The sequence below is a fragment of the Phalacrocorax carbo genome, chromosome 1, assembly GCF_963921805.1.
Source record: "Phalacrocorax carbo chromosome 1, bPhaCar2.1, whole genome shotgun sequence".
Classification (NCBI taxonomy): Eukaryota; Metazoa; Chordata; class Aves; order Suliformes; family Phalacrocoracidae; genus Phalacrocorax; species Phalacrocorax carbo.
The window spans coordinates 120,728,035-120,753,043 of NC_087513.1; the positions used below are offsets into that span (position 1 = coordinate 120,728,035).

General features: G+C 45.6%; 2 protein-coding genes and 1 long non-coding RNA gene across 16 annotated transcripts in view; 1 reads left to right on the top strand and 2 right to left on the bottom strand.

Moving 5' to 3' along the window:
- PKNOX1 (PBX/knotted 1 homeobox 1) overlaps positions 1-5,309 on the top strand; it is a 46,154-nt gene extending 40,845 nt beyond the window's left edge. For all 13 annotated transcript variants that reach the window (XM_064472513.1, XM_064472528.1, XM_064472544.1 and 10 more), the window contains one exon: positions 793-5,309. In XM_064472513.1, the coding sequence (XP_064328583.1) occupies positions 793-1,004 (212 nt within the window). In that variant the 3' untranslated portion in view covers positions 1,005-5,309. The remainder of the gene's footprint in view (positions 1-792) is intronic.
- An 8,001-nt stretch (positions 5,310-13,310) lies between these two features.
- On the bottom strand, positions 13,311-16,865 carry LOC135317026 (uncharacterized). Its single transcript, XR_010376166.1, has 2 exons — positions 16,573-16,865; positions 13,311-14,746 (listed from the first exon to the last, which is right to left on the bottom strand). It is a non-coding gene; the product is annotated as an uncharacterized LOC135317026 (long non-coding RNA).
- Positions 16,866-17,911: 1,046 nt separating this feature from the next.
- LOC104041758 (cystathionine beta-synthase) overlaps positions 17,912-25,009 on the bottom strand; it is a 31,090-nt gene continuing 23,992 nt past the window's right edge. For both annotated transcript variants that reach the window (XM_064472448.1, XM_009501081.2), the window contains exons 13-17: positions 24,863-24,934; positions 23,469-23,603; positions 22,793-22,901; positions 21,964-22,048; positions 17,912-19,462 (exon numbers count right to left, since the gene is read on the bottom strand). In XM_064472448.1, coding sequence (XP_064328518.1) covers positions 19,365-19,462; positions 21,964-22,048; positions 22,793-22,901; positions 23,469-23,603; positions 24,863-24,934 — 499 coding nt within the window. In that variant the 3' untranslated portion in view covers positions 17,912-19,364. The remainder of the gene's footprint in view (positions 19,463-21,963; positions 22,049-22,792; positions 22,902-23,468; positions 23,604-24,862; positions 24,935-25,009) is intronic.

Here is a 25,009-nt window from a genome sequence, read left to right on the forward strand (position 1 = left end):
TTGGAACTTCATGTTGAGACACATAAATTGAGGCTTTTGTTTCAGAAGTTACGAAACAACAGCACAAAGGTTAGATGTGTAATTAAGTTCTCTCAGTAGGTGTACGCACTTCAGTAGCATTCTGTTTGATTAGCAGTATTGGACTGCAGTTTCAGTTTCATGACTTCTCATCCTGCTCACATTCCTTTCACTATTGCTAGAGGGACTCAGCATCTGCAATTCTCTATAGGCCTCATGTGTTTCAAGTTGAACACTGAGAAGCAGAGAAATGTAACAGAGCCTCCAAAAACTGACTGAATTAACTTCCTTAGCATCAGATCAAACCAATGGACTCAATTTAAGAAAGATAAATAATTGCTTTAATCTCAGGACTATCCTTTCTGTCCTGCCACCTGCTGCTTTTTCTTTGCAGTTTGTAGCAACTTTTCCTTCAGCCTCCCCTGGATCTGACAACAGCTTTATCCAATTAAGTCACCTTGAATCTCTTATGAACACTCCAATCTTTATGCGATGAATTAAGCTGGAATACTTTGTAGAAATGGTCTTGTGATGGCTTGATTGGAGAACTGCTGTAATGGATGTCCATAACACAGCTAAGTTTAAGATTCCTGGCCAACTTAATTCTGGCATTTCCTGGTATTTAAGTGTTAGATGACTTATAGCTTTTATTTTCATTTAGTTCCATAGGTTTCTTCCTGTTGATTAGAAACAAGCTCTGTTATATCTAAATATGTATTGCTTAAAACTAGAAACCAAGAAAAATGCTAAAGTACTACGATTCTGCTTCTCCAGGTGCTGTTGTAACAATTACAGCTCCAGTCAACATGAATGTAGACAGTCTCCAGTCTTTGTCATCTGATGGTGCTACTTTGGCTGTTCAGCAAGTTATGATGGCAGGGCAAAGTGAGGATGAGTCTGTAGACAGCGGTGAAGATGATGGAGCAGATCTGTCAACAACAAATATCAGTGGGCTGGTCTTGGATAACAGCGATTCTCTGCAGTAGGAAGCAGGAGAGTGTGACAAAATGTTTAGGAAAAAGAAAGGACTGACTGACTGTTTTTATAGTTTGCACAGCAAACATTTTACACAAGTTTTATTTCTAATATGTTTTATATGTAGATATAGAAGGGTGCACTTTTTTGTATTTCATAGTAAGCTTAAAGAGTGTTTTTGCAGGTGCAGCAACTTCTTTCAAATGTGTTTTTTCATTTCTTTTCCTTTTCTTACTTCAGAAAATTATATCTAGTAATATAAAGAACCACATAAGCACCCCTTTGGTCTATGAATTGGAAGTGCTGCAATTTCTAAAGAATTATGCAGTTTCAATTAGTGCTGTTATTTAACACAGCTCTTGATGGGCAGGTGATGTAAATTTAAAGCATGTGACACTAGTGTGTGGAACTTGATCATTAAGTTAGATGCATATATTTGAAAGATGCTTCTGCACCTTAAAAACTGCTAGTCTGAGGTGGACAGCAACACACATAAAAAGAAAATGTTGACGTGTGATTCAGTAGCGAATGTATGGCAATTTAAATAAGTTTTTAGTTTCTCTCATAGTCCGTGAGCCTGTTTATCATTTGCTATAAAAACTCCTATTTTTACCTTGCCGGGGTTATTGGATAAAAAATATTTTTATAAATTCACTAGGAATTGGGATGACGACTGTATTAAGCAGGAGGAAAAAAAAAAAAGAATTTCCAGAGGGGAAAAATAAATGTTTAGTATTCCTATTTGGAAGGTCTGAAAACTGACCAAACTTAATAAACAAGCCTACGCTAGCATTCTATGATTCTCAGCTATCCCACAGTGATATACTATATTTGATAATTGCATAAGAAGGGCCCACTGTTTGGGGTTTTGATATTGTCAAACATTGATTTATATTATGTGTAAAATGCTATTCAAATTACATTAACTCTGTATCTAGACTTGTATCTGAAGATATTTGCTAAACGAGTATTCAGGTAAGTAAATTGAAGTACCCACAATTTTTCCAGTTATTAGAGAAATTTAACAGTTTATAGTTTGTACAACTGAATCTGAAAAATGAGAAGTTGCTTATCTTACAGTCATGAATTCTGCTATCACTCTGCTATTTTATTGCATTTAAAATATTTTCCCCAATACAAAAAGAAATAGAACTTACAGATTTATATAAAATTTCTTCAGATCTGAAGGCTACTAGCAGAACATACAGCAGGCTTGATTAGAGTAGAAAATCCTTGTGTGTCATTTAAAAACTGAGAGCTAGTGATGAAAACACTTTTTTTTTTGTAACAGTTCTTTTTTTCTTCCCCAAAGTTTGGAGCCTGTGTGTGTCTATCCATGAACACTTACCTTTGGAACTTTGTATTTTCCCGTTGTTAGGTACAAATAACAGACTCCAAGAGTCTCATGGTAAGATCAATGTCCTCTTTTTCCTCCTGTCCATTTGTCACAATGTTGGGTTAGATCAAAGCCAGAACTTCCTTCTGATTTAGGCCAAACCTAGTTGCATTTCTAATGTGACAGGGAAAAAGATGTTACCTTTTAGAATCTTTAGATATTGTGTTTGAACAGAGCCCTTTGACAGATGCAAATAATTAATTGAATACTTCAATTTCTGCTTCACAAAACACTCAGGCATGTGCTTAGGTCGCACTGATTTCAGCAGGATTAACGCATGCACTTTTTGACAGGCTTAAATGGTTGGAAGCTGGTCTTTAAAGGTTGTCTTCCAAGGCAATTACAAGTCAGTATGAAGAAAAACTTCAGAAAGAAATGCCAGTAGCATTGGCATACAGACATGGAGAGTAATACTAGTTTTCAATGACTAGTAGCTATTTTAAAGAATTAGTGTTGGGTTTTACTCAACACAGGTGATGTTTCTGTTATGGCTTTTGCTTGTTCCTGGCTGAGGATCTTGCTGCTTAGTTCAAATGCTGTTAATGATCTGCTCCAACTGGAGTGGCAATTTCTAAAGAACTTGTTTTCTTCTAACTTCTCTGCTTTGCCACTAATGTGCCACTAAGGAGCATAGTAAATGACTAATGAAAGATCTAATTGGGAAAGCTTTGCATAGCACACATGTCTCAAAGGCCATTGTCAAATCCAGTTTGACCCCAAAACATTTAAAAAGGCAGATATGATGTACAAATTCATGCTCCTTTGGAAACATTCATCATACTGCTCCTGCAAAGGATACCCAAGATGACTAGAACCGAGAGACAGATTCTGTATTTTTCCTCTTTAGTTGTTTTTGATTTAACTCCATAAGTGCTTCATCACCCCCACAGTTTCCGTTATGTATAAGGTTATATCTGTTGGTTTGTTTGGGGTTTTTATTCAGCTGCCCTTGTTTGTATTTCATAGCCGTTAATCCTTGTACTTCTAGCCTGTAGGCAGAGGAATAGTCTACTTCTCAGTGTGTACAGGCCTATGGACAAGCACGTGCTTTTCCACATCAACCTGTGCTGGAGGCCATTTCTCACTATCTCCCTTCGCTCCCTGACCAGTTGTTGCTGCCTCAGATCTACCAGCAGAGCTTTCCCTGGCTTGCTTGGAGGTAGTCTAGGAAGCAGCTCAGCCAGCAGATTTGTTGGGGTAGCAAGTAGCCAGCAGTGAAGCGAAGGGTAAGCCAAAATGGGCAAAAAAATTCTGTGGTTTGGACATAATGTGGCAGTGGGCGTTTGCCTACACTTCAGAACTATGAGAACCAAGATCTTAAAAAGCGAGAGGGTATTAAAACGATTTAATATCCACACAACTGGCTGGAAGAGGGTTTGGGAATATGTAGTTTATATGCCACTTGGAACTCAGTTGGAAGCAACCAGGCGTCAGGGTTTACAAACTTCTCAAAGTTTATTTTTCAGAAAGAAACTGGTATTTGGTTAGCATTTTTTATTCCCCCCACCTTACGTGCAGCCAAAGTTTTATCCTTCTGAAACATTTGCAACCTTGTCTTCAGCTAGTTTACCCATACCTGGAAAGTGAAGTTGACAGAATTCACTGTGAAAAGGGGAATATGGACTAGTTTTACTGTCAAATTAGAAACATAAAAATATAGGGATGTGTATTCCTAAAATCTAAAAGGCTTTACCAATGTAATCAAAGTTATTGCGTAACATATGGAACTCAAACCTTGTCTTTTAATTCAGTGAGAATTCTGTAGTGGGCATGAACTGCACAGAAGTGCTTGCTCTTTTCACAGTTTTAAAAAAATAAATAGTGTCCTTCCTTTTTTGTTGTGTAAGAAAGATTGCTGGTTTAAGCAAAGCATCACTATTCAGGAAAGGTACGTGTTTACATTAGTGAAAAAGTCTTTATAGGGGATCTAACTTTAAACCTATGTATAACTCCGTCCCCTTAAAGCCATGTTCATATGCAATAGAACTAATCCGTTTTTAAAATCAATATTCTACTTCTGCAGTTAGGATTATTGAAGCTTTTACATTTTTTCAATGTAATCTAGATTATTAATCCAGAACAGGGTTCTGAGTCCAATTTTTCCAAGATTTCTGTAGCAGGCAAGGCAATTTCCTATTGTTCTTTACCTTTAGAAATACTGCATTTTAGTAAATCAATTCCAAATTGATTGGGATATTTTTTTAAATGACTGTTCCAAAGAAATAATCATGTTGGAAAACATTTAGACTCGACAGGCCTGGCTCTGGCTCTGCAGAGAGTTTCCTAGACCTGGGTATTGGGTCAAAGTGGAGTCCTGCTGACATCATGGAAGCTCCATAAGGGTGCGTGTCGGGCTGCATTTACCTGCAAGCGAGTAGTTTCCTTGTTCTGGTCCCTGATCAGAGCTATTAGGAACCTTTTGGAGAGCCCTCCAACTTCATCTTGCTTGGATAGCTAGGTTTTCTTCCAGTAGAAACCACGGTATGGACAGAGGGCTTAAAATTGCAGGAACTCATGCTGACCTGGGTGCACCACGTATCATTTTGATGTTCAAAATATGGCCAGAAGGCAGACCTACACTGAGGAACTAGACTTCCCGGTTCCTGTGCTTTTAAAAATGAGGTTTATGGATATTCTAGTGGAGTAGGGCCACAAAGACTTAATGCATGAATAATATATCTATTTGTTTCTCTAATCACATGGAAAAAAATTAGAAGGCAGTTCAGCTTCCTGGCTTTATGAACTTGACAGCCCAAAGGATGAAACAAAGCCTTTCCAAGGGATGAGAGTTTCATCAAACCATTAGACTTGTAGCACTTTGAACAATCAAACAAAAACTCAAAACACCCTGGTATTTTGAAAAATTGGAACACATGCATTTAACTAAAGTTGATTTATTTTCCGAAGCTGAGTCGTCTTGGGAGAAAAAAAATGAATAAGTATTTGTCTATGCAAGACATAAATGTCGAAAATGTGAGTTACCCATTTTTAGGTGCTGTATTGTTGTTGTCTTTCTGACTTCTGTTACTTTGATTAGTCTTCTAAACCTTTCAGCCTTATATTCAGCTTAGTTTTTAGAGCTGAATAGGCCAAATGTAGTTTTGAAATCCTGTTGGAAATGTAACGAACTTTCATTCCCTCATGAAAATCTCGCATGTTAAACAATTAAGTGAAATGTTTTCGTTTCCTAATAATAAATTCAAACTCTCACCACCTCCTAAACACAGAGCATATCCATGAAAATGCGGGTTTAATTGTAGTGTGCAAATGATCAAATCATCAGCCTTGTGCTGAATACACTTTGCTTTCTACTCCTCAGCGTAGCTGAACAGGTTGGTTTTGCCAAACTCAGTGTGAATTCCTTCCCCCCCCCCCCGTCCCCCCCTTGGCTTGCTAATCTCCTTCAAATAGGTTTTGGGTTGGTTGTTAATTTTTTTTAAGTCCTTAAGTAACTTCATCATCCAGTGTAAAGTGTAGTGAAAGTGGCACTAACATGCTTTTAAGTGAGCGCCCAAATCATGTTATTTGTTCATTCTTGTCACCTGGAAAAGGAAGGTGCGAGAAAGCAGTGAAATGCCTTACCAACTTTGTAGACTACCATAAAGATACTGACTTCATGTTAATAGAATCCAGTGTTCTGAGGTCGTGACAGAAGTTGCCCGTAAATCTTTCCATGGGTTAGCAACATTTGGTCTACACAACCGACAATCTTTAAAATGTGAACCCCTCAACTTTTTTTTTTCCCCTTGGTTGGTAAGGGATTTTGAAGCAACTGATCAATCAAGGGATAAAAATAAAAAGCAGAATATGCTTCATGGATGATTTATTTTTACACTACTGTTCTCTGTGAACTGAAAAAGCACATTTTTTAAAGCAAAGCATTTGCGTTACTTTAACAGTATTGTTTGGCTGAAAGACAAACACGTTTTCAAGAAATCTTGAGCATAGTTTCAAGCTAGTTAACCAGATCTTGGCCAGGGACAACCCCCGGCCTTTTTGTTTGTTTGGGTTTTCTTGTTTATGCAAATGAAGAAAAATGTTTACTAGTTCTTACCCATATGGGGATTTTTATTATGCTTTTGTAATGCAGGAGCAGCTTCCATGAAAGAATTAGCAGGTAAATAGTCCATAATGTGTGTGACTTTGGGTTTTTTTTGTTGCTGTTTCAAAATTGTTAATTAAAATGGCATGGACTTCAAACTTTTAATAATGGTTCCAAGCATATATGGTGGTGACTTCTCTGAAAAGACTTCCCCTTGCACAAGTCCCATGTGCTAACTTGTTTAGCCAGATAGACTGTAACACATCTAGTAGAACATGGTAATTTTACAGATCAGAAATCTTCAGGAAACGAGCAGCCTTTCTACTACAAAACAGCAATTCTTCTCTAGCAAGAAGCTCAAACTCATTTCATCCAGCGTGTATGAGTCTTACTCGGCAAAGATGAAGAGAGACATGGGTGCTCTGAAGAGAAGATGTACTCCTGCTTCGCACTGAAGTGTTATTTATTCCTACTGTTGCTTCCCCAGCATCTGGCCTGGTGACATTCAAGGGTGATCCCCAAACAGTACCGCCCTGAGCCCAGCGCACCTGGCTGAAGGGGTCCTGTGTGTGACCCTGCTGGCCAGAGCTGCTACAGCCTCGTGTTGCCGTGCCAAATTTTTACAGCTTTTTGTTTACGCCAGAACATGTCCCCAAGGATTTTGAATAATATTTTGCTTTTAAAGGGTTGATCTGTGATTAACTGAGTAGTATGTGTTCCAGACACAGGAGTATTTGATCGTTTCTTTGTCTGACATTAAAAGAGTGCCCAAGAATAACCCCTGGTTGGTATCGTTGGAAATAATTTTAACACTGCTGCTGCCAGGGAGCAATTTTTTCCTTCATCTGAAGAGAATAAAAAGAAATCAACCAACCAACCAAAAAAACCCACCACCCCGTAAAGCAGATTATTTCACCTAAATTAAATCCAGTATAGTGTATTCATGATCCATTGGTTTCAAGTTCCCCTGAACAACGAATCCCCTTCTTCAAGAAGGCGTTACAGGAGGTGGAAGTGTAGTTAGTCGTAAGCAACCAATAAGCCTATTTGTGTTTGTGAAGCACCTGTTTACAAACCAGAAATCCTTCAGTGTGCAGCTTAGGGCTGCTTGTAAATACCCCTCTTTGTAGAAGACCAGAGCAATATCCCCAATGCTAAAATGAGGGAAAACAAACTACCCACAGTGTATAATGAGGATTATGCAAAAAGTAATAGGTAAGGCTGGAACACGTACACGGTACTGATTATTTATTCAAAGTCCATATTTAAATTCACGCAAGTTCAAAAGTGTGCAAGGTATCCAAGATTAAGCCTGTGGTGTATTTAAAATAAAATAAAAACCACTGCTTAGACACCCTACTAAAATCTGAAAGCAATGGGACCTTCGCAGGCCAGGTTTGGTTGGTCTTCCTCGTGCAACTAAGGTGTGACCTAGAGTTTATGAAGTGATCAGGGAAAACCTCCTATGGGTATTTATCATCTCTGTTGGTCTTTGGACTCTTGTGTCACTGCTAGCACAAGTCAGAAGATTAGGCCCTCAGCCCTACTCCTGACCTTTATTCCTGGCACATTTTTTGTTAAATTGATCACTGAATCCGAAATACAAACTGAAGCATACGCTAAAAGTGAGCGCAGTAATAAAATTTAATGGAGGCATTTTTGTTAAGATCCAAGCATTTTTAAACTTGGATTTTTAATAGTTGCGAAAAATACGCAGATCATATTTTAAGAACTAGGGATTGATTTGTATGCCATTTTTGCTGTGCCCCCCCCCCGCCCCGCAGCCTTTCACTGTGAGCTGCGCACTGCACAGGCTCTCCTTCATGTCTGAACATTCACCAGATTATGTTCACTCTGCATTTCTGCGTAGCTCAGTTTATAACTTTGGTTGTTGAGATTTAGTGCGCTCGCTTTCAGCAGAGGCTAGCACGCAGGAAAGTCAAGGGGGCTTAATTATATGTGTGGTTACGTAAGCAAAATCAATGACTGCACAGGTACTGGTTTCTCTAAGATACTTAGGATTATATATGGCTCCATGGGTGAGATCCAAAGGAGGGCCAGGAAGCGGGGTGGGAGAATATTTCTGTAACTGGTGGTTACTGTATTTTCATACTGGACCAAGAGGTAGGTAGGTAGGTTGGTTGGTTGGTTTGCTTTTTTTGATACTCAAAAGGACTATTTTGCGCAGCTGATTCTGATTAACTTTTTTAACTTGGTACTGCAGCTGGACTGAGACATGGAAGGTCTTGAAAAGTTTAAGCATCATCATCAAATGAAACTCGGAGATTTTGAGAAACTGGTTTGGAAACTGTTAGATAATACCTGCATTGCTTTTCCAGATGCTGGGGGGAACGCTACTCCTGACTCACTCGAGAACGCAGTGACACTTTAAGCAGCTCCAGAAATAACAGTTTTCTTCCCAAGATGATTCTTTCAAACAACTGGTTTTGTGTTCCTGTTCGTTGGCTGGTGGTTGGTTTGGTTTTTTTTTTCCTCCCCCCTTCCTTTCTTTGAAAGCTGGCAACAATTAATCCTTGATTACATGTGTCTCCTGAGCCTTTCAACTGTGAATATTGTTGAATAATGACTCTGCAAATCAGTCCAAGATTCAAAGCCAGCTTTGCTGGAAAAAGCCCAACAAGTTCACAGAACTGAGCTGTGGGTGCTCCTATGAATGCAGTATTGGAATGATAAATAAAACTAAGCTGTCCTTAACGTAGATGGACAATGTTGAAGCTAAATCACTTTAGGCTGAAGATAACTTGTACGATATTTTCCCAAATGAATGTGTGCTGTTTTTGTCACGTACGTGCTTTTTGTTTTTTTAATTATGTTTGTGTTTGTTCCAGTAGGGGGTCTTAGGTATAGAAGTGAGTATTTTAATACTCTACATCACAAAATATGCACATCTTAGGGAGGGTTTTTGCATGTTTCCCTATTAAATCATGCAAGTCCTTAATTTACAGAAATTACACTTCATTAGTCATTATTAATAAATAATTAATTGGTCAGAAAAATCCATTTCTGTTTTAAATTTCAGAAGCAAAATACGTGCCGCAGCCAGCGTGCATATACTGAGTTTGCCCTGAAACTCCTGACCACTAAATCCTTCCTCTGGTGCAGCCCCTTGCTGGCTGTTCTGTAATTCTGACTAAGATAAGCCAAGTGTCAGCTCCTCTGCTCTTCCTAGAAGTCATCAGTTTTAAATGCCAGATCTACATTTTTAGTCCCCCTGCCCACCCACATGGAAGAAGGAAAGGCTGTTACTGCAACGCAGAGAACATCTAACGCTCGGGACTTCTCTTTTACCACACAATACTGTTTGCAGTTTCTTCCAAAATACCTCCATGATTTTTCACTGTGATATTGAACCAAAGGGTTGTGGGAAGAAGTCACATTTTAAAAATCTGCTTCAGCTCAGTGTCCTGGTGTGGGTCAACTTCTGCTTCATAATATTTTTCTTTTTATGTTGACTCAATCACATCTGTGTGTGCAAGTTCAGTTCTCATCCTTGTGCCCCTTGCTGGTTAGTACGTCGCATCGTTGCCACGCCAGCAGGCAGGTCAGGGCAGGTGTATGCACCTAAAATTTCCTATAAGGAACACCTTCAAAAGACCGTGTCAAATTTTACTTTTTTCCCTGCCCCCAAATTTTAAATAAAAAGTATTTCTAGGGGGATGGAATCAGTCCATTACCAACACTGAGCAGGTATGGTTTAGTTAAATTAGGGGATCCTCTAGGAGACCTCTCTCACATTGTTCTCGCCCTGATCAGAAATAGCAGGGGCAGAACCTGCCACAGGATCAGGATTTCTGATCACTTACGTGCGTAATTGCCTAGGCGCAGTGACAGCCAGAGCCATCCCCCTAAAGCCAGGCTTTACAGTCAGCAGCTGGGGGAGCGGAGCAGCAGGGATGCTAAAGCTGTTTGGTGAACCACCCAGGAGTTCACTTCTGGCAGGGTGTCAGGAAAGGAGAAGGACTCGGGCAAACACTTTTTAACTCCTTGGCGCTGGGCGTAGTTGTGCCAAAAGGACACCTCCTAATGGGCTTTCACTCATGAACGTTTTACCCTAATATTTTACTGCCTCATGGGGCACGAACTGAGAGGGCATGTTAAAAGGACTGATGCCCAAAATCAGGTTCTTCGTAAATCAATTATTAAATCATTAATACAATGAAGAAAGGCCCTGGCAGTTCCACAAATAACCAAGCAGCAGTAATGATCTTTTACAAAGTTATGGGACGCCGAAGAACAGAAGCAACCCCCCCCCCCCCCGACTTAATTGCGCTTATACGTAAAATGAGTTCTTTTTAGGAATTGCAAATTCCAGCTTTTGACTCAATTTTCAGGGCTAGTTTAGAGATGCACAAAAGCCTGTATGCTGCTTTGCACTTGAGAAACTGGTACGGCTCCTCACCCACAAACATGTGCCTGGCCGTGATGCAAAGTTTCAGTCACCATGCAAATGAGTAGCCACAAAACTATGCCGATGTCCAGACCATGGGGAAAACGTGACCTGGAAAAATATAACTAACACCACCAGCAATATTGTGTCCAAAATGTAGACAAGCACACAGGTGATTAATATTGGAAAGTCCAGGACAACACGCATTCAAATAAAGCATGTGAAAAACCTCATGTTAAACTTAAGTGAATAAATTCTGACAACTGAAAGGTGCGTCGTCTTTGAACAGGGTTTTTTTTCTTTTCTCCCTGTGCTGGTGCTGTTCATGCAAAAATTAACATAGTGAAGCTACATATTTCAACGTGATGAAATGTAGACAGAGATCCTAGGAGACATCCAGGCAGGGGCTGAAGATGCAAGCTATCCTCAGATCAGGAATGGTGGCAGAGCAAAGAAACTGTTCACCGCCCCCAAGGGGCAGCTTGCAAAGGAGCCAGCGGGGTTTTTTTTCACAGATGTTTGAAGAATAACTCCTCATTGTTCCCGTGCTGACCCTGTATAAAGAGCATTCGCACAAAACCAATATTATTCAGGGATTGCCATCTGTCAGTCATTCTCTCCTGTTCAAAGGTTATCAGTCATGCAAAGGGGAGAAGCAGTGGGACAGATAAGATATGTGACAAAGAATAAACAGCCTCAGCTGACCACCACCCTCCCCGGGCGACAAGGAGTCTGCCCAAATCGCTTGTGACTCCCTCCGAACAATCTCTACGCTTGCAAACCCATTTTGATTTCCTGAAATGCTTGGCAGATGAAAAAGAGAACTCACCCCATGGACTAAAATACACCTTGCAAGCCTATACAAGATGTGAATTTATTCAGCTATCTGGAAATACCTGGACAGCATGTAATTAAAACCTATAATGGGAGGAACTTCCCGTGCTGCTGGCTTCAACAGCAGCACGGGATGCTCACATGTCACGTACAGTTGGTGTAGGTGCTGTTTTCCCCCACCCCACAACAGATGAGACAGAAGCTGTTTTGTCCTTGCCTCATTCACGCTGGTGTCTGATCGGTAAGGTGAGAGTCAGCTTTAACCTCATTAAAAACTAAGAGATTCTTTTTCAACCAAATGGAGGAGAGCGGAGGGGGAAGGGACGCTGAGTAAACCCACTTTCCCCGTGACAGAAACGCATCCTCTGGGAAGAGGGCTGGGGGCCCAGCTTGTGCTGGACCTGCGGAGCCCTGGCAGGCAGCTGCACCCAGAGGCGTGGGCACCCTCGCTGCTCGGGGAGGGCACTCGCTCTCCCCCTCCCCACAGCTCAGCTGCAATAAAATCTGTGGTGGAAGAGCTGACTGTTCACTATCACAGGCTCAATGTCAGTTTACATCCGGAGTCGCTGTCTATCTTCTGTAATAACACCTACTTCAGGAAACCAGGGGAAAGTAAGAGGTGTTGTTTCCTAACCCTGTTACTTGTCGCAAGTGACGAGCTTCTCAACTCTGAACTGCAAAGCAAGCGCTGCAGAAATTGCTGACGGCCCGAAGATGACTCGACTTGGTGCCTCCTGTGGTTGTCCACGTTGAGTGGGAGTGCGTGGTGCCTTTTGCGAGGCCATGTCACACCTCGGTTTCCAGCGAGCGCTCTTCCTTACCCAGGCCAGCCTTCAGGTTTACTGAGGTTTTCTGCAAATCATGCAGGCAGGAGGTGAAACTGCTGAGCACCTTGGCTCTGTGGGGTAAGTGATGGCCACAGGGGTCGTCCTGCCAGTGGGGATGGGATGGGGAGCTTGCCAGGGACAGGTCGGGCACCTGAGGGGGGATGTTTTCCCCATGAAAGGCATCCTTCCCCTCACCTGCTCCCTTGCTTCCCCATCTCTGCAGCAGCTGGTGCAGGACTGAGGCAAGGAGGTGTCCCAGCTGTCCCGGCTCCATGCAAAACACATCCCTATTAGTCCCTGAGAGCTCTCCAGCCTCAGGAAAAGTCTTGGTTGGGGGTACCAGCCCGCTGCCACCCTGCAGCTACCAGCTGAGGGCTGTCTGAGAGGTGACTGTGTGGAGGGGGACAGTGTGGTCACTCAGATGCCCTCATTCCCCAGGCCCAGATGTGAGTTGCGGTGATTTTTCAGACGTGCTGAGTTCTCGCATCTCTTGCTGAGGCGCACCAGAGCCCAGGGCAGAGTCAGCCTCTGACAATGCCAATTGACAGGGATCCTCGTTTCATCTTGAAAAGCAAATTTGCCTGCTATCTCCAGCTTTTTTTCTAACCCTTCACCTGAATCTCAGCTGCTCACTGGTTTTTTTTGCAGTCAAGCAGCATCAGACAGAGCAGTAAAAAGGAATATGAGAAGAAGCCAGGGGGCACATTTAAGGTTTCCAGGTATACCCGGGGCCAAGGGGACTGGAGAGAGGCTTGCCTGGCCCAAGTAACACCAGCTAGTGCTTGAGGAAAGCATACGTGTGCTCATCAGTAAAGTTTTCAAAAGTTTATTGGCAAAATTTATTTCATTCAACCCCTTGAAGGAACAAAATTAACACTTGTTAATGTGATGAAGCTGTGTTTTTTATTACAGTCTCCCTACATATATATATACACATTTCAAAGCATTCAGAAGATGCAGTTTTGCCATATCCTATGTCTGTCTCCAGCAGTGGTAAAGGGAGAGCACGAGTGAGGAGGACACAATCACTGACACAAAATTTGGGGTGTTCCTGCTGAAACAGGACACAGCAGGGGCAGGGGGTCAGCCCTGGGCAATTGCTTCATCAAGGTGGCTGTCAAGGATCGACACTTGACTGCCAACACCCTTTACAAGGCTCTTCAAGGCTTTGCTCCAGAGGATGGAGGCACGAGAGGGGTTTGCATCCTCTTAAGAACACAACCATGTGCTAACCTGCCTACTCCCCCCATCTCAAAAAAAAACCTGGAGAGGGGGATGCCAGCCAATCTTCTGACTTTGGTCCTGCCAGTTTGAATTTGATGGAATTACAGGAAGCAAAAACTTGGCTCCTGGGAGGAAGTTTATCCAGTGAGTTATAGGAACAGACTATATAAACATAAACACATACAAAAGCCCAATCATCTTACAAATAAATAAATAACTGCATTGTTTCAGTTATATGCTAGCAGCAATCTAACCTCTCATAGCCCACCGCCGTGGAACAAACCTTACAACAAAGCTCACCTGCTATAGACACTTTGCCCTGGCATATAAATGACGTACAATGTGGCATCTCTCTAGCACTCTGTGACACAGCCATATCCATTGCCAAGTCCTCTAGGAAGGTTTGAAGCATTTAACACTTTTCAGTGCAGATGCCCCAAGGTACAGAAAGCCTTCTGCTGACAGAGAGGCTCCCCTGTCCTCCTGCCCTCGGCTGGCAGACAGGGCAGGTTCACTCCTTGCTCTCGCCACCGCGGCACTGCAGCTGGCCACCCTGGGGGGGGCATGTGCAAATCTGGCCATCCCGGGAGGTGACTGTGCCAGCGGGCACCGCCATCTCCTCCTCGTCGTAGCACACGCAACGGGGGCAGCCGTCTGCCACGGGGCTGCCCACAGCCTGGCAGGTGGGGGGCAGGCGGGGGCACAGCGGGGTGCAAGTGATGTCCCCACTGGGGCGGCAGGTGCACAGCTTGCGGGCAAAGTCGATGTAGAAGGAGCGGCCGGAGGGGACGTGGCCGCTGGCAAAGCCTTGCATCTCACAGTCGCTCTCCAGATAGGGGGGGCAGGCGCAGGGTGGGGGACAGGGGGGGCAGCAGCCCCCGGCAGTGCCAGTGGTCGGCCCCTCCAGGTCCCTCTCTGGGCATGGGGTGCAGGCGCTGGGCTCACACATTGGTTTCGGGGCTGCACCGCAGAGCAGTAGGCAGGCGAGTGACAGGCGAAAGGTGCTGGCTAAAGCCATGCTTCTGTGGAGAGAAAGGAGGAGTTGGGCGCAGGCGTCACACTGGGCACGGGCGCACCCAAACCCATGTCTGGACCCCCCCCGAGGTTTAAAGCAAGTGGGATGCAGACGTCTCTCCCTGACACGCCCATTAGCTGCAGTTTTGGTCATCTGCAGCTTTCTGGGACCAGGGTGGTTTGCTCTAAACCAAATAGTTTTGTCCATGAAAGCTCATCCTGGCTCAACCAAGGTGTCCTCCACCCACCGGGTGCTCAGACGGCCGCAATGTGGGCACTGGGTTAGCAAAGTCCACATTGCAGCACACACTGAGCTTTGGCGCGGTTGTCCTGGCCAGTAAATGGCACTTATTCACCCCTAGACTGATGCTAATAATTTACATTTCGGTGACTAATTGTTCCTGGGAGGCTTTTGGGCATGGACACATAAAGGGTTCAAAGAAGCACTGTCTGCTTTGGTGGCTTGTCCTGCAGCTATGATGCAATTAGGACCCTGCTTCTCCACAAACTAGGTCTGGGTGTCAGCTCCCAGGACCTCAAGCTGTGCCACTCACCACCTGGCAGCTCGCTGCCTGCCTTTTCCAGCCACCTCACTCCCTCACGAGAAGCCAAGGGGGTCATCTCATGCTTGTTTCAACTTGTGAAGCCTTTGCTTCATAAGGAAGATGTTTCTGATGTTGGGCACTCCTGTGTGACCCTCCTCTTTGCCTTCTTGATTTTTTTTGGCCAGCCTGTTTTCAAGCAGAGAGCCATTCACAGGCATGAGATACCCTTCCTGTGCCTGCTCCCCCTCCTCCACTTACACCACCTAGGATGCACAGCACTGCCTGGCAGCTCATGCTGATTCCCTTCTCTGTGCTAAGGCTGAGGACTCTTTTTTTTCCAGGCTGCCAGCTTTTCAAGACCCAACATTTCCTTACATGCAGCCCACACTTTTAGATCCCTTCCCCCTGTCCGAGTGACCTTACATCCTGCTGTTTTAAATATACTCTCTTTCCTCTTGCACTGGGTCCTTCCAGGTTCAGTCTCTTCTTTGGTTGTCCCGAAGCCATCTTTGATTATAATCATATCATTACCTTCATGCTATGTGTTTGATAGCCACAATTTCCTACTCCTGCAGACATGCAACTACTTAACATTTCTTTAAACAAAACTGTTTCCAAATTGCATAACTATAAAGAAAAAACTTGAAAGAACTCTATCCATCTTCAAATCAAAAAAAGGAAAGGCTTTAAATCTTTCCTGTTTTTAAAGCAAACTCTTGCTTGTTTAAGTTGCTGGTTACTGCTTCACCCTTGCTATAAGCTACTGTTGTCTCCCTTCATTTCATTCACACATTTTAATCTACCCGTTACTTTATCATCCTTCCCAGCAGACTGATCGCTGTGCGGAGCAGCACGGAGCCCAGACTCACTCCCTGTGGAAAGGCTGCCGCTCGGTGAGGATCTCCCTTCTGCTCCCTCCCAGCTGCTCCCAGCTTCAGCCACCCACTTCCCCTGGGCTTCAGGCACAAAGAAGGGCACTGCCATCAGACACCGTTAAGACAACGGTTTTGCAAACCCAAACCTCTGTCCAACCCTGACAGTCCCATTCACCGCCAAAATCTCTGACCCCACCTAGCAATGAAATCGGGCTTCTTCAACAGTTTGTTATTGGGCAGCTGCAGCGGGAGCAGCCTCCTGCTCAAGCCAGGCCACTTTTCCCAGTGAAAATATTCATCTTCCCCCTTAGTTTTGGAAAACCAGGCTGCAGGCTGGCCAAGGTGCTCCCCTCCTGCCCCATACCAGGTCCCTGACCGCAGTTGTGCTGTGAGGCACCGCACGGCACTGGTTACCTGCAGGGTGGCTGGCCAGGCAGGATAGGCGCTGGGGCACGGTGCAGGACCCTGAGCTGCGGGACCCTGAGTGGTGTCTCCGGTCTTCACCCCACAGCCCTCCCAGGCCCTCTATTTATGTGCTGCCGTTGGTGGCTCCATGATGAAACACTGGTGGGGGGGAGACAGGGGAGGCGGGGAAGCCTCTATAACATGAAAGGTGGCTGGGCAGGGCCAGCAAGATGCTTATCTTGCTAGTGGTGTTGGTTTAGTCCAACTGCAGACTAATCCGGCTTCTCCCAGCCATCTGCAGGTCTGTCATCTCTCCCCACACCCCTCTTTGCAGACTTCAGCCAGGGTTTCTGAAGAGTCAGCATGTCCCTGTGCTTTGCAGGTGGCTGGAGGCAGAGATGACGGTGTCCAAAGGAAAGCAAAATTATTTAAAGGCTCTAGCAAGGCAGGACAGGTGGAAGGTAGCCAGCTCCAGAGCTGAGATGCTCCCTCTCAAGAGCTGGAGGTGGGCATGGACCTTCTTGGGGCACCTGTTTTATCCCTGTCTCCCCACAGCTTCCTGGGGCAGGGCAGCCCTCCCATGCCACACACCGTCTAAAGCACTTTAGTCCCTGCGTGACTGTTTTCCTCTGGATTAAGCTGTAGGGAGAGGAGGTTTGTATGGGTTTCACATGCCAGCAAAACTTGTGCGCCCTGACCAGTGCAGGCAGCCTGAGCTCTCTGGTGTGAAAAGGCCTTAAGCTGATGTGCTAATGAGCTTGTTGGAAATGTGTCCCCCAACATTGCAGAGCAACGAAGCAGATGGGACTGTGGAAAGCAGCAAGAGTTTCAGGAGCGCACACACCCCCACGCACCCCTCAGAAAGGGGCAGTCTCCAGGCACAGGCAGGTCACCCCCTCAAAGGTGCCCATGTCTCTGGAGCAGCCCAAGGAATCTTGCGCCTGACCTTAAAACTCATGAGCTGCCTTTGGGGCAAGAGCTGTCCCATTGGGGTACTTGCATAGGAGGTGAAGGATCTGGGGACTGGAGGGGAGGGTCCCAACCCCCAGTGATGGGGAGCTCCCTGCAAAGAGAGGCATGCCTCTGGCTTTCGGGTAGAGGCAAATCTCCGCTCCTTCTCTTGCAGCCATGCCTGCTGCACGGGAGAACATATCGCAGTTAGGCTCATCAGGAAGGGTCTGGCATGTCCCAGGCTTCAAAGCGGCCCAGATTCAGACTTAGTTCTGCCTTTCATGGAGTTATGGGGCATTTTGAGACTTACTCATGTGAGTTTGGAACACGTGTGTGGACTAATATCCTTCAGTTTGCAACCGAGTTGCTAAAATAAATACAATACAATGAGGTTGATCTAATCAGTTTTTATCTTTTCTGGACAAATATGGTTATTACTCAAGCAAAAACTCACAGAAGATCTGATATAGCTTGTGTCACTTAGGAAACAAGAGACAGAGACACTCTTCCTAAACAGAAATACTTCAGCATTCGATAATTTAATAAAAGTCTCATACAAGCTAGATTAGATTGAAAGTATGGGCTAGCCAAAATCAGAATTGGTTATTGTCTCCTTGGAGCAGCTCCCAAGACGTATGAAAAGACTGCAAAGCTCATTTGTGTTTTGGGAGCACCTCCCCCAAACCAGCTTTCAATGGCACTTCAGTTAGGTCCCACAGCCCTCCTTTCACATTTGCTTTCATTTATGTTTTGTTTGCATCCACGGCATGTGGCTCTTCTGGCCTTCATTATCAATTCCTGGATCATAATGCTCTGACAGCAAAATCAAGATCAGCCTCTCCTTCGCCTCTACCCCTCGATAACAAGCTCTCAGGTTGCATATTCATGAGATGACCTTTACAGACCAGGGGGATGCAGCCGTATCCCCTCTCCCCATTACTATAGAGTGAGTAGTATGAGTCTTTACTTCTTGCATGAGTTCGGTTCACTTCCCCCTCCTGTGGGACTGTGTGCAAGACATCCGGTGCCACCAGCTCCCCCAGATGTGAGGAAAGTGCTTTCCAAAGGCCAGTTGCTGCTACAGGAGCGATCATTCCCCACCAGCCCAGCACCTCACCCCACGTGCCCACCACAGCCCCCAGACGTCCCTTCCCATCCCTCCTGCCCATACCTGCCCAGCTCCCCACCTTTTGCATACCAGGTGCCATGGCCCACCCAATCCCCTCCTCATCACTCCCCTGAGGCCCTGCCTCTCCCATTCGCCCCTGGGGAGGGGAGGAAGAAGCTGCCTCCTTGGCACCCAAACGGAGCCAGGGGTGAGAAGGGTCTCCTGGGGGGTGCCGGCAGCCCTCCCTCCAAGAGGTGGAGAGGAGCAGGAGGGTGCAGCTGTGACGTGGCTTGCCCCCAGCCCTCGGGAAGGCTGGACCTTCTGATGGTGGAGACAGGCTCCAGCCCCAGTGGGACCAGGGCGACTCATGGCACCTGTGACACCGGCAGCGCAAAGGTACCTACTGCTATCAAACACACCAAACCCCCACCTGCTAAAATCTGGGCAGTAACAACCATCCCCTTCCCATCCCTACCCGCCACGTTACCTCTCCAGCCCCGGGAAGCTCCGTGTAACTGCACGTGGCTTATTAAACACAATTTCTTTAGTTATCTTCTCTTTAGTGATATTCTGGATGGCATTTAGCGGACAAATGGTTATTACATTACAATTTTCACCTAGTCATTTTGAGAAACTATCAGCTGGATTAGACCAGAAAGCACCCTCGGGTGGGTGGCTCAGGCTCGGGGGAAGCAGCTGGCCCCGCCGGAGGAGCGGAGGTGGGTGCAGCCAAGCTGCTGTGCTACTTCTTGTCATTTCTGCTGACAAAGGTGAGGAGGTCCATCGCTGTGACCACACCAAACACCATCTGCTTCATGAAGGAACTGCCATTTCCATTGACTGTAAGCACAGAAAATGCCAGTTTAGTGGAAAAAAAAAATAAAGAAGAAAAAAACCACAGAACTGTGCAGAGGCTGCTATTCATTTATTAAGAGAAAACCTTAACGGGGACAGCAGCTGTCTCTGCTTTACCTCAACAGAAATGACTGATGCAGCCTCAGTCAGGTTACTGGGACCACGTCAGAGAGGTTTTAGCTGCAAATAAAGCATGCTTTACCAGAGCAGGAAACTTAATTTCCCAGTTGTTTTTACCCAACCTCTGTTTCAGTCCTGCTTCTATCACCACAAAACTTTTCAGGCCAAACTAATAAGGTCCTTTAAGAGCAGCAGTGAGACACTTTCTCTGTTCTCATAAGGTCCTACACCACCATTAATAAAACAGCATTGCAACAATTGCTTTAACTATCTGATAAATGTTTTCTTAAATAAAAATAAAACTAGCCACCAGAGTCCAAACACAAGATAAAATGCAAGCTCTGAAGGTGTGGGAAGAAAGTAATAAATAAGGGGTAACTGTGACAGCATTAAAACAGCAGCTCTGGTAAAGAAAACAGGTGTTGTTTAAAAACCAGAACGAAAGGCACTGCGTACAGCTGGCTGATATTTTTCAGTGGGCACTATTTAATTGGCAGATGCCATTTAGTTTACATTGAAATGTGATACAAAGTAGGTTTTTGTTATCTTATGACAACATAGCTGAGAAAGGAAATTCTGCCTAGCATTATTTTTGGTGAGAGAATTGGAAATGTGCATCAAAGGCAGTTTTGAATGAGAGACTTTTGTTTGCAATATTTTGTGGGAACATGGCTGGACTTGTAAGCCAACCTTATTGCTGATAGGGTTCGGTCTGTCAGGCCACGGAGATACAAGCAGGGGGGGTTGGGGTGTTTGTGCACGGTGGGTTTCGGAGGCCCCGAGTTCAGCAGGCAACCCTATGCTGGCAGTCGATACAGCACAATATTGTGTGTTGCTCACCACAGGAATGCTTTGCATGTTCAATGTGTAATCCCATCCAATCAGCATAATTGCACCCTTCAGCTCTAATTTAGAAGACCTAAACATGGGTCTTCTGACTGCTTTTTCAAGTCACTAACATTTTAAACAAAGCAACTCCCTCGAGATAAGGCCAAATTTGTACTTCTAGAAGTTTTACGATATCATTTTACTGGAAAGGTGTGTTAGGTCAGATTTGCAGAACAGCACCTGCCACCATACCTGTTTTGGTCAGAGAAGCAACAAGGCGTGATCCCCGCTGCATCGATGTGTCAGCAGCCCTCATGCTAGCGTGGTCGTACTGCACGTGGCTCTACAGAGCCGGTTTGCTTCACCAGGGAGGGAGTGGCTGTACAGCGGTTTGAGAATTAACCATGGTTGCTGGTACAGCTGCTTTATTGGACTAGTCTAATGGTGCTCCCGAACTGGCATGGCTTCCCTATACCCAGCCATGGTCCAGGTCAGGCTCATAGACTGATGCCTCAGGCTGCATGTGTCACTGCGAGTTCTGACTCCCGACTGATGCGCCCCTGCCACAAGGGTCTGCTCATGGTCCAACACATTTGTTTTTGGCTTTCTCAACTTACCCTGGACATCCAGGGTAAGTGTCTGATAGCACCCAGTGTGAGAGGTTCCTTAGCACATCAATTTACCTAGCCCCTTCAGACAACGCAGGCATAAGGCCATCTCTTGGCTGCATCTCCAGGGGTAGCAAGTGGGACCAGTGGTGTTCAGAGAAGGTGGCACAGCCTCTGGGCATACACAGCAGAAGGTCTTTAAGCAGTGGGATGTAGACTGTGTAGTTCATTCCCCCGCACTTACATGTCTGAATCCCACCTAACCTTTATCTAATGTGCCCAGCTGCTCCTTTTGACCCTGCCTTTGGGCTACAAAGTCTATGGAGATCCCTAACTCCCCCTTGCTTCCTTTGCTGCCCACAACCAGCAAGGCAGTGATTGGAACTCAAGGTCAAGAGACTAAATGAGTACTAGAGGCCTGAGCCTACAGCTGTGTAGCAAAGGCACTGTGCCCAAAGCTGCTGCTTACAGTCCACCTTGGCTGTCAGAGGGGACCAAATGAAATCCCATAACGAATACCTTCCCGTCCACAAAAGTGGGTTTTCATGGGAAACCATGAGATGAGGGGAGGGGATGGAGCTGATGGCTGCTTCAGCGTCACCCCTGCATGGGGGACAACAAAATTCCCATGTCCAGAATCTGGGAAGTGCTCCTGCAGGATACATCCCAGTAGTGTGCTGGTCCCAGGCTCCTGTTGTTGAGAATTCCCCCCTCTCCCCTCATCCCTGTGGTGTCAGGAAAGGAAACAGGTGAATAGCTGGAAGTTCCAGGGCTTTGCAGAGCTACAGGGCAGAAATTCTTCCTGCGAAGGCTCAGGGGCTGCACATGGGGAGCAGCTGTGCTGATACCTACCAAGCTCAGTTTGAGAATTTCCCTTTTCCCTCTCAAACATTTGTGCAAAGCCTGTACAGTGCTTCTGCAGATACCTACACTGCATTTGTTCGTGTACAACGATAGCAAAATGGTCGTTCTCCAGGATGCAGGAAAGCTTCCCGAGGCTGTCCTCCAAGCCAATCTAAACAGGACAAAAAGAGACATTTTACATTTCACTTCACATTTAAAGGACAGTGGTGCAGAGCCTGACTCCTCTCTTACTGTAGCCATGAGTGGGCAGGGTGGCACCCAGCTGGGCCAGGGCCAGGTGCACCTGCACTCTTTTGGGAAGATGGGAGAAGACGCAGACAACCTGCAAACCTGGCTTTGCTGTAGCTGAAACACAGTGCTGTCTCCCCCCAGCCCAAAGGGTCTCTATGGGCCAGCACGAGGTGGTAGCTCCAGCTCCCCTAAAACACCATCCATTTACCTCACTCTACCTCTGGACCACTGATGGCCATTCCAACCCAGGTGTCCCTCCCCTGCACACTCATAGGACCTGCCCTGTGCCCCATCTGAGCCCCTTTCTTGTTGCCCCAGCCCTGCTGAGCCCTGGCAATGGCTGGGCTCTGATTTCAGAGTGCACTGATCCCCCAGCTGGATAAAATTCTCTGACAATGTAAGACTGGGGGTAGATATTCATGTGCTTTGTTCCTAGTGTGGAAGGTCCCATGTCTGAACCCCACAGGCTTGGCAGCTTTTTTGCAGGTGTCTGTCCTTACTCTCATCGCCTTGTTGTTTCCATTGCCCTCCCCACCTCTCTCTACCTTTACCTCTCTGTCCTTTTATTGACCTCTTCTCCCAGCTCCTTTCACACCTCAGGGTGGTGGTGCACCTCTCCCCATCCCTGGACAGCAGTTGACACCAGCTGCAACCTTAGTGGTACCTTTGAGAACTGGTCATAGATGACCTTCGTAACGGCGTCTGAGAACTGTGCGTTTCCAGCCAGCACTGAGGTGAGGGTGTTGCTGAGGGTCACCACTCCCAAAATAAGTCTGTAAGGGAACAGGGAGTTTTCCAAAAGATCAGACATGTGGTAGGGCGCACAATTCTACGTAGGGGCCGGACTGCTCCCCTTGAAGTCAGTGGCTAAATTGCTGCTGCCGTCAGCGGGATGCACTGGCTTTCTCTTCATCTGAGCAGGACAAGGAGATCCTTGTCCTCACAAAGCTGTCAGTTTAACAGTAGTTGAGGTCTGCTATTGCAGTCCAGGACTTAGCAGCTGGGAAAAGAAAAACTTGTGCGACCTCCAGTTGTTTTTTTTGTGTGGGTTTCCCACCCAGCCCTCACCTCTCCTCTGGCCTCCCCTTGCCTGAGTATTGATCCAGCTTTTGCTGAGTCAGGTGGACACTGGATTTGGCTTTGACTTTACCTAGTTCGTTTACAGGGAGTTTTCTTGATGAATCTTCACAAGGAGGCAGATGATATTTTAAAAGCATGCATCACAGAATCCAACACAAAGGCCCCATCACTGGATCAGTAAATGGGACTTTCCCTTTAGCTTTATCATCGCTGCTTTTCCTATGTAAATGGCTGCCTCTGTAATGAGTAAAAATAGTTACCCTGATTCAGCAACAACAGGAGCTTGGTCGTATCCCTTCTCTTGGAGGATCTCAATTGCTTTTTGACAGCTGACTTCTGGGAGGAGAATGAGAGGGGCTGAGAGATTCAGTTTCTGCACCTTGATGTTCCACCACCTGTTGAAAGACAAATGGCAGCACCAAGCTCTCTGCTGCGTGGTTGTGGGCCTGTTGAGACCAACCATGCAGATATATTCTGCCTGCAAAGCTCACTCCACTTCTATCCCCAAAGCAGTAACACTACAAGTCTACGATGGCCAGGTCTTGTTGAAGCCAAGCTTTCCCTCAACCCAGTATTCATACAACACCAGAGGCCGGCTGAGGCCAGCAGTCAGCAAGGTGCTGAACTGTCATGAGTCTGAGGAAGCTACTGAGGGCTTCACATCAAGCTCATGAGTGGAGGCCTACCAGTTTTACTTCTTTGGCCTGTATCCTTGGTCCTCCAAATGCAGTATTTGCAGCTCTTCCAGGAGAGAGCCTGGCAGAGATGCTCATGTGACTGAAGAGGGACAAGCTATGCTTTGGTTACTAGGGTCCAATATGATATGATTTGTTTGCTGGGGACCAGAGACAACTCTCAACTCATCTCAGTCCTTCATCCTTGCAGAAATGGCAGGGCAATGGTAAAGCTGGAAGGGCCAAGAGCAATTCTAATCAGGCATGAAAGGCCTTGGAAATGCGTTAAGTTTGTAGGAAATATTTTGCAATAACCTTTGGTTATAGTAACCCAAAGGAGCACATGACATCAATAATACCTGCTGTCTTTAAAGTGGGAATCAGTGCTTTCTAAACCACCAGCATTTGCCCAGCCACATGTCAACTGGCATCAGCAGTTTGCCTGTGATTCCCTGCCTTGAGGGAACTCTTTCCCCATGGTGTGCAAGAGACAGCTGAGTTGGTCATCTTTTCTGGCCTGCAGCTCTGGAAAGTGAAAATTTACTGTTCCCCACCAGAAAAGGCCTCCGGAGCTGTTTGAAAGGGTGTTTGCTACAGGGGGGACCCATTTCCCCACTGGCCCAATGTTTCTTTGGACGTCAGCTGTGAGGATGATCAGAGAGAGGTTTTGAGTGGAGCTAGATGTCCACCTCAGCCATTCTGCCTGGCAGGGTTTAGGTGGCTCAGACAATGACTGCCACGTGGGAGGGGATTGTCTACTTTGAGACAGAAATGGCTCCTTTATAGCCTTTGGTTGGAGAACTAGGATATCTAAGCACTCAAAAGAGAGGAGCTGACATTACAGCCTCCCCAGAGAGATCCAGACTTAATTGCATTTTTTCTAAATACTAAAAGATAAAAATTTCCTTTGAAGATAATAATTTCCAGACTTAGAAAGCTGATTCCCTTAGCACTGTTTATACCAGAGGAAGTTGTCTTACCAAGGCTTGTGCTCCTGGACGTCATTTAGGAAACCATTTTTTATCATCCACTTATCATTCAAAAATTTGGACCTAGAAATCACCAACAAAGAGTGAGTCTGTGAGCCTTCCAGAAGAAGTCGTGCTTTGTTTCATGCTCTAGACCAC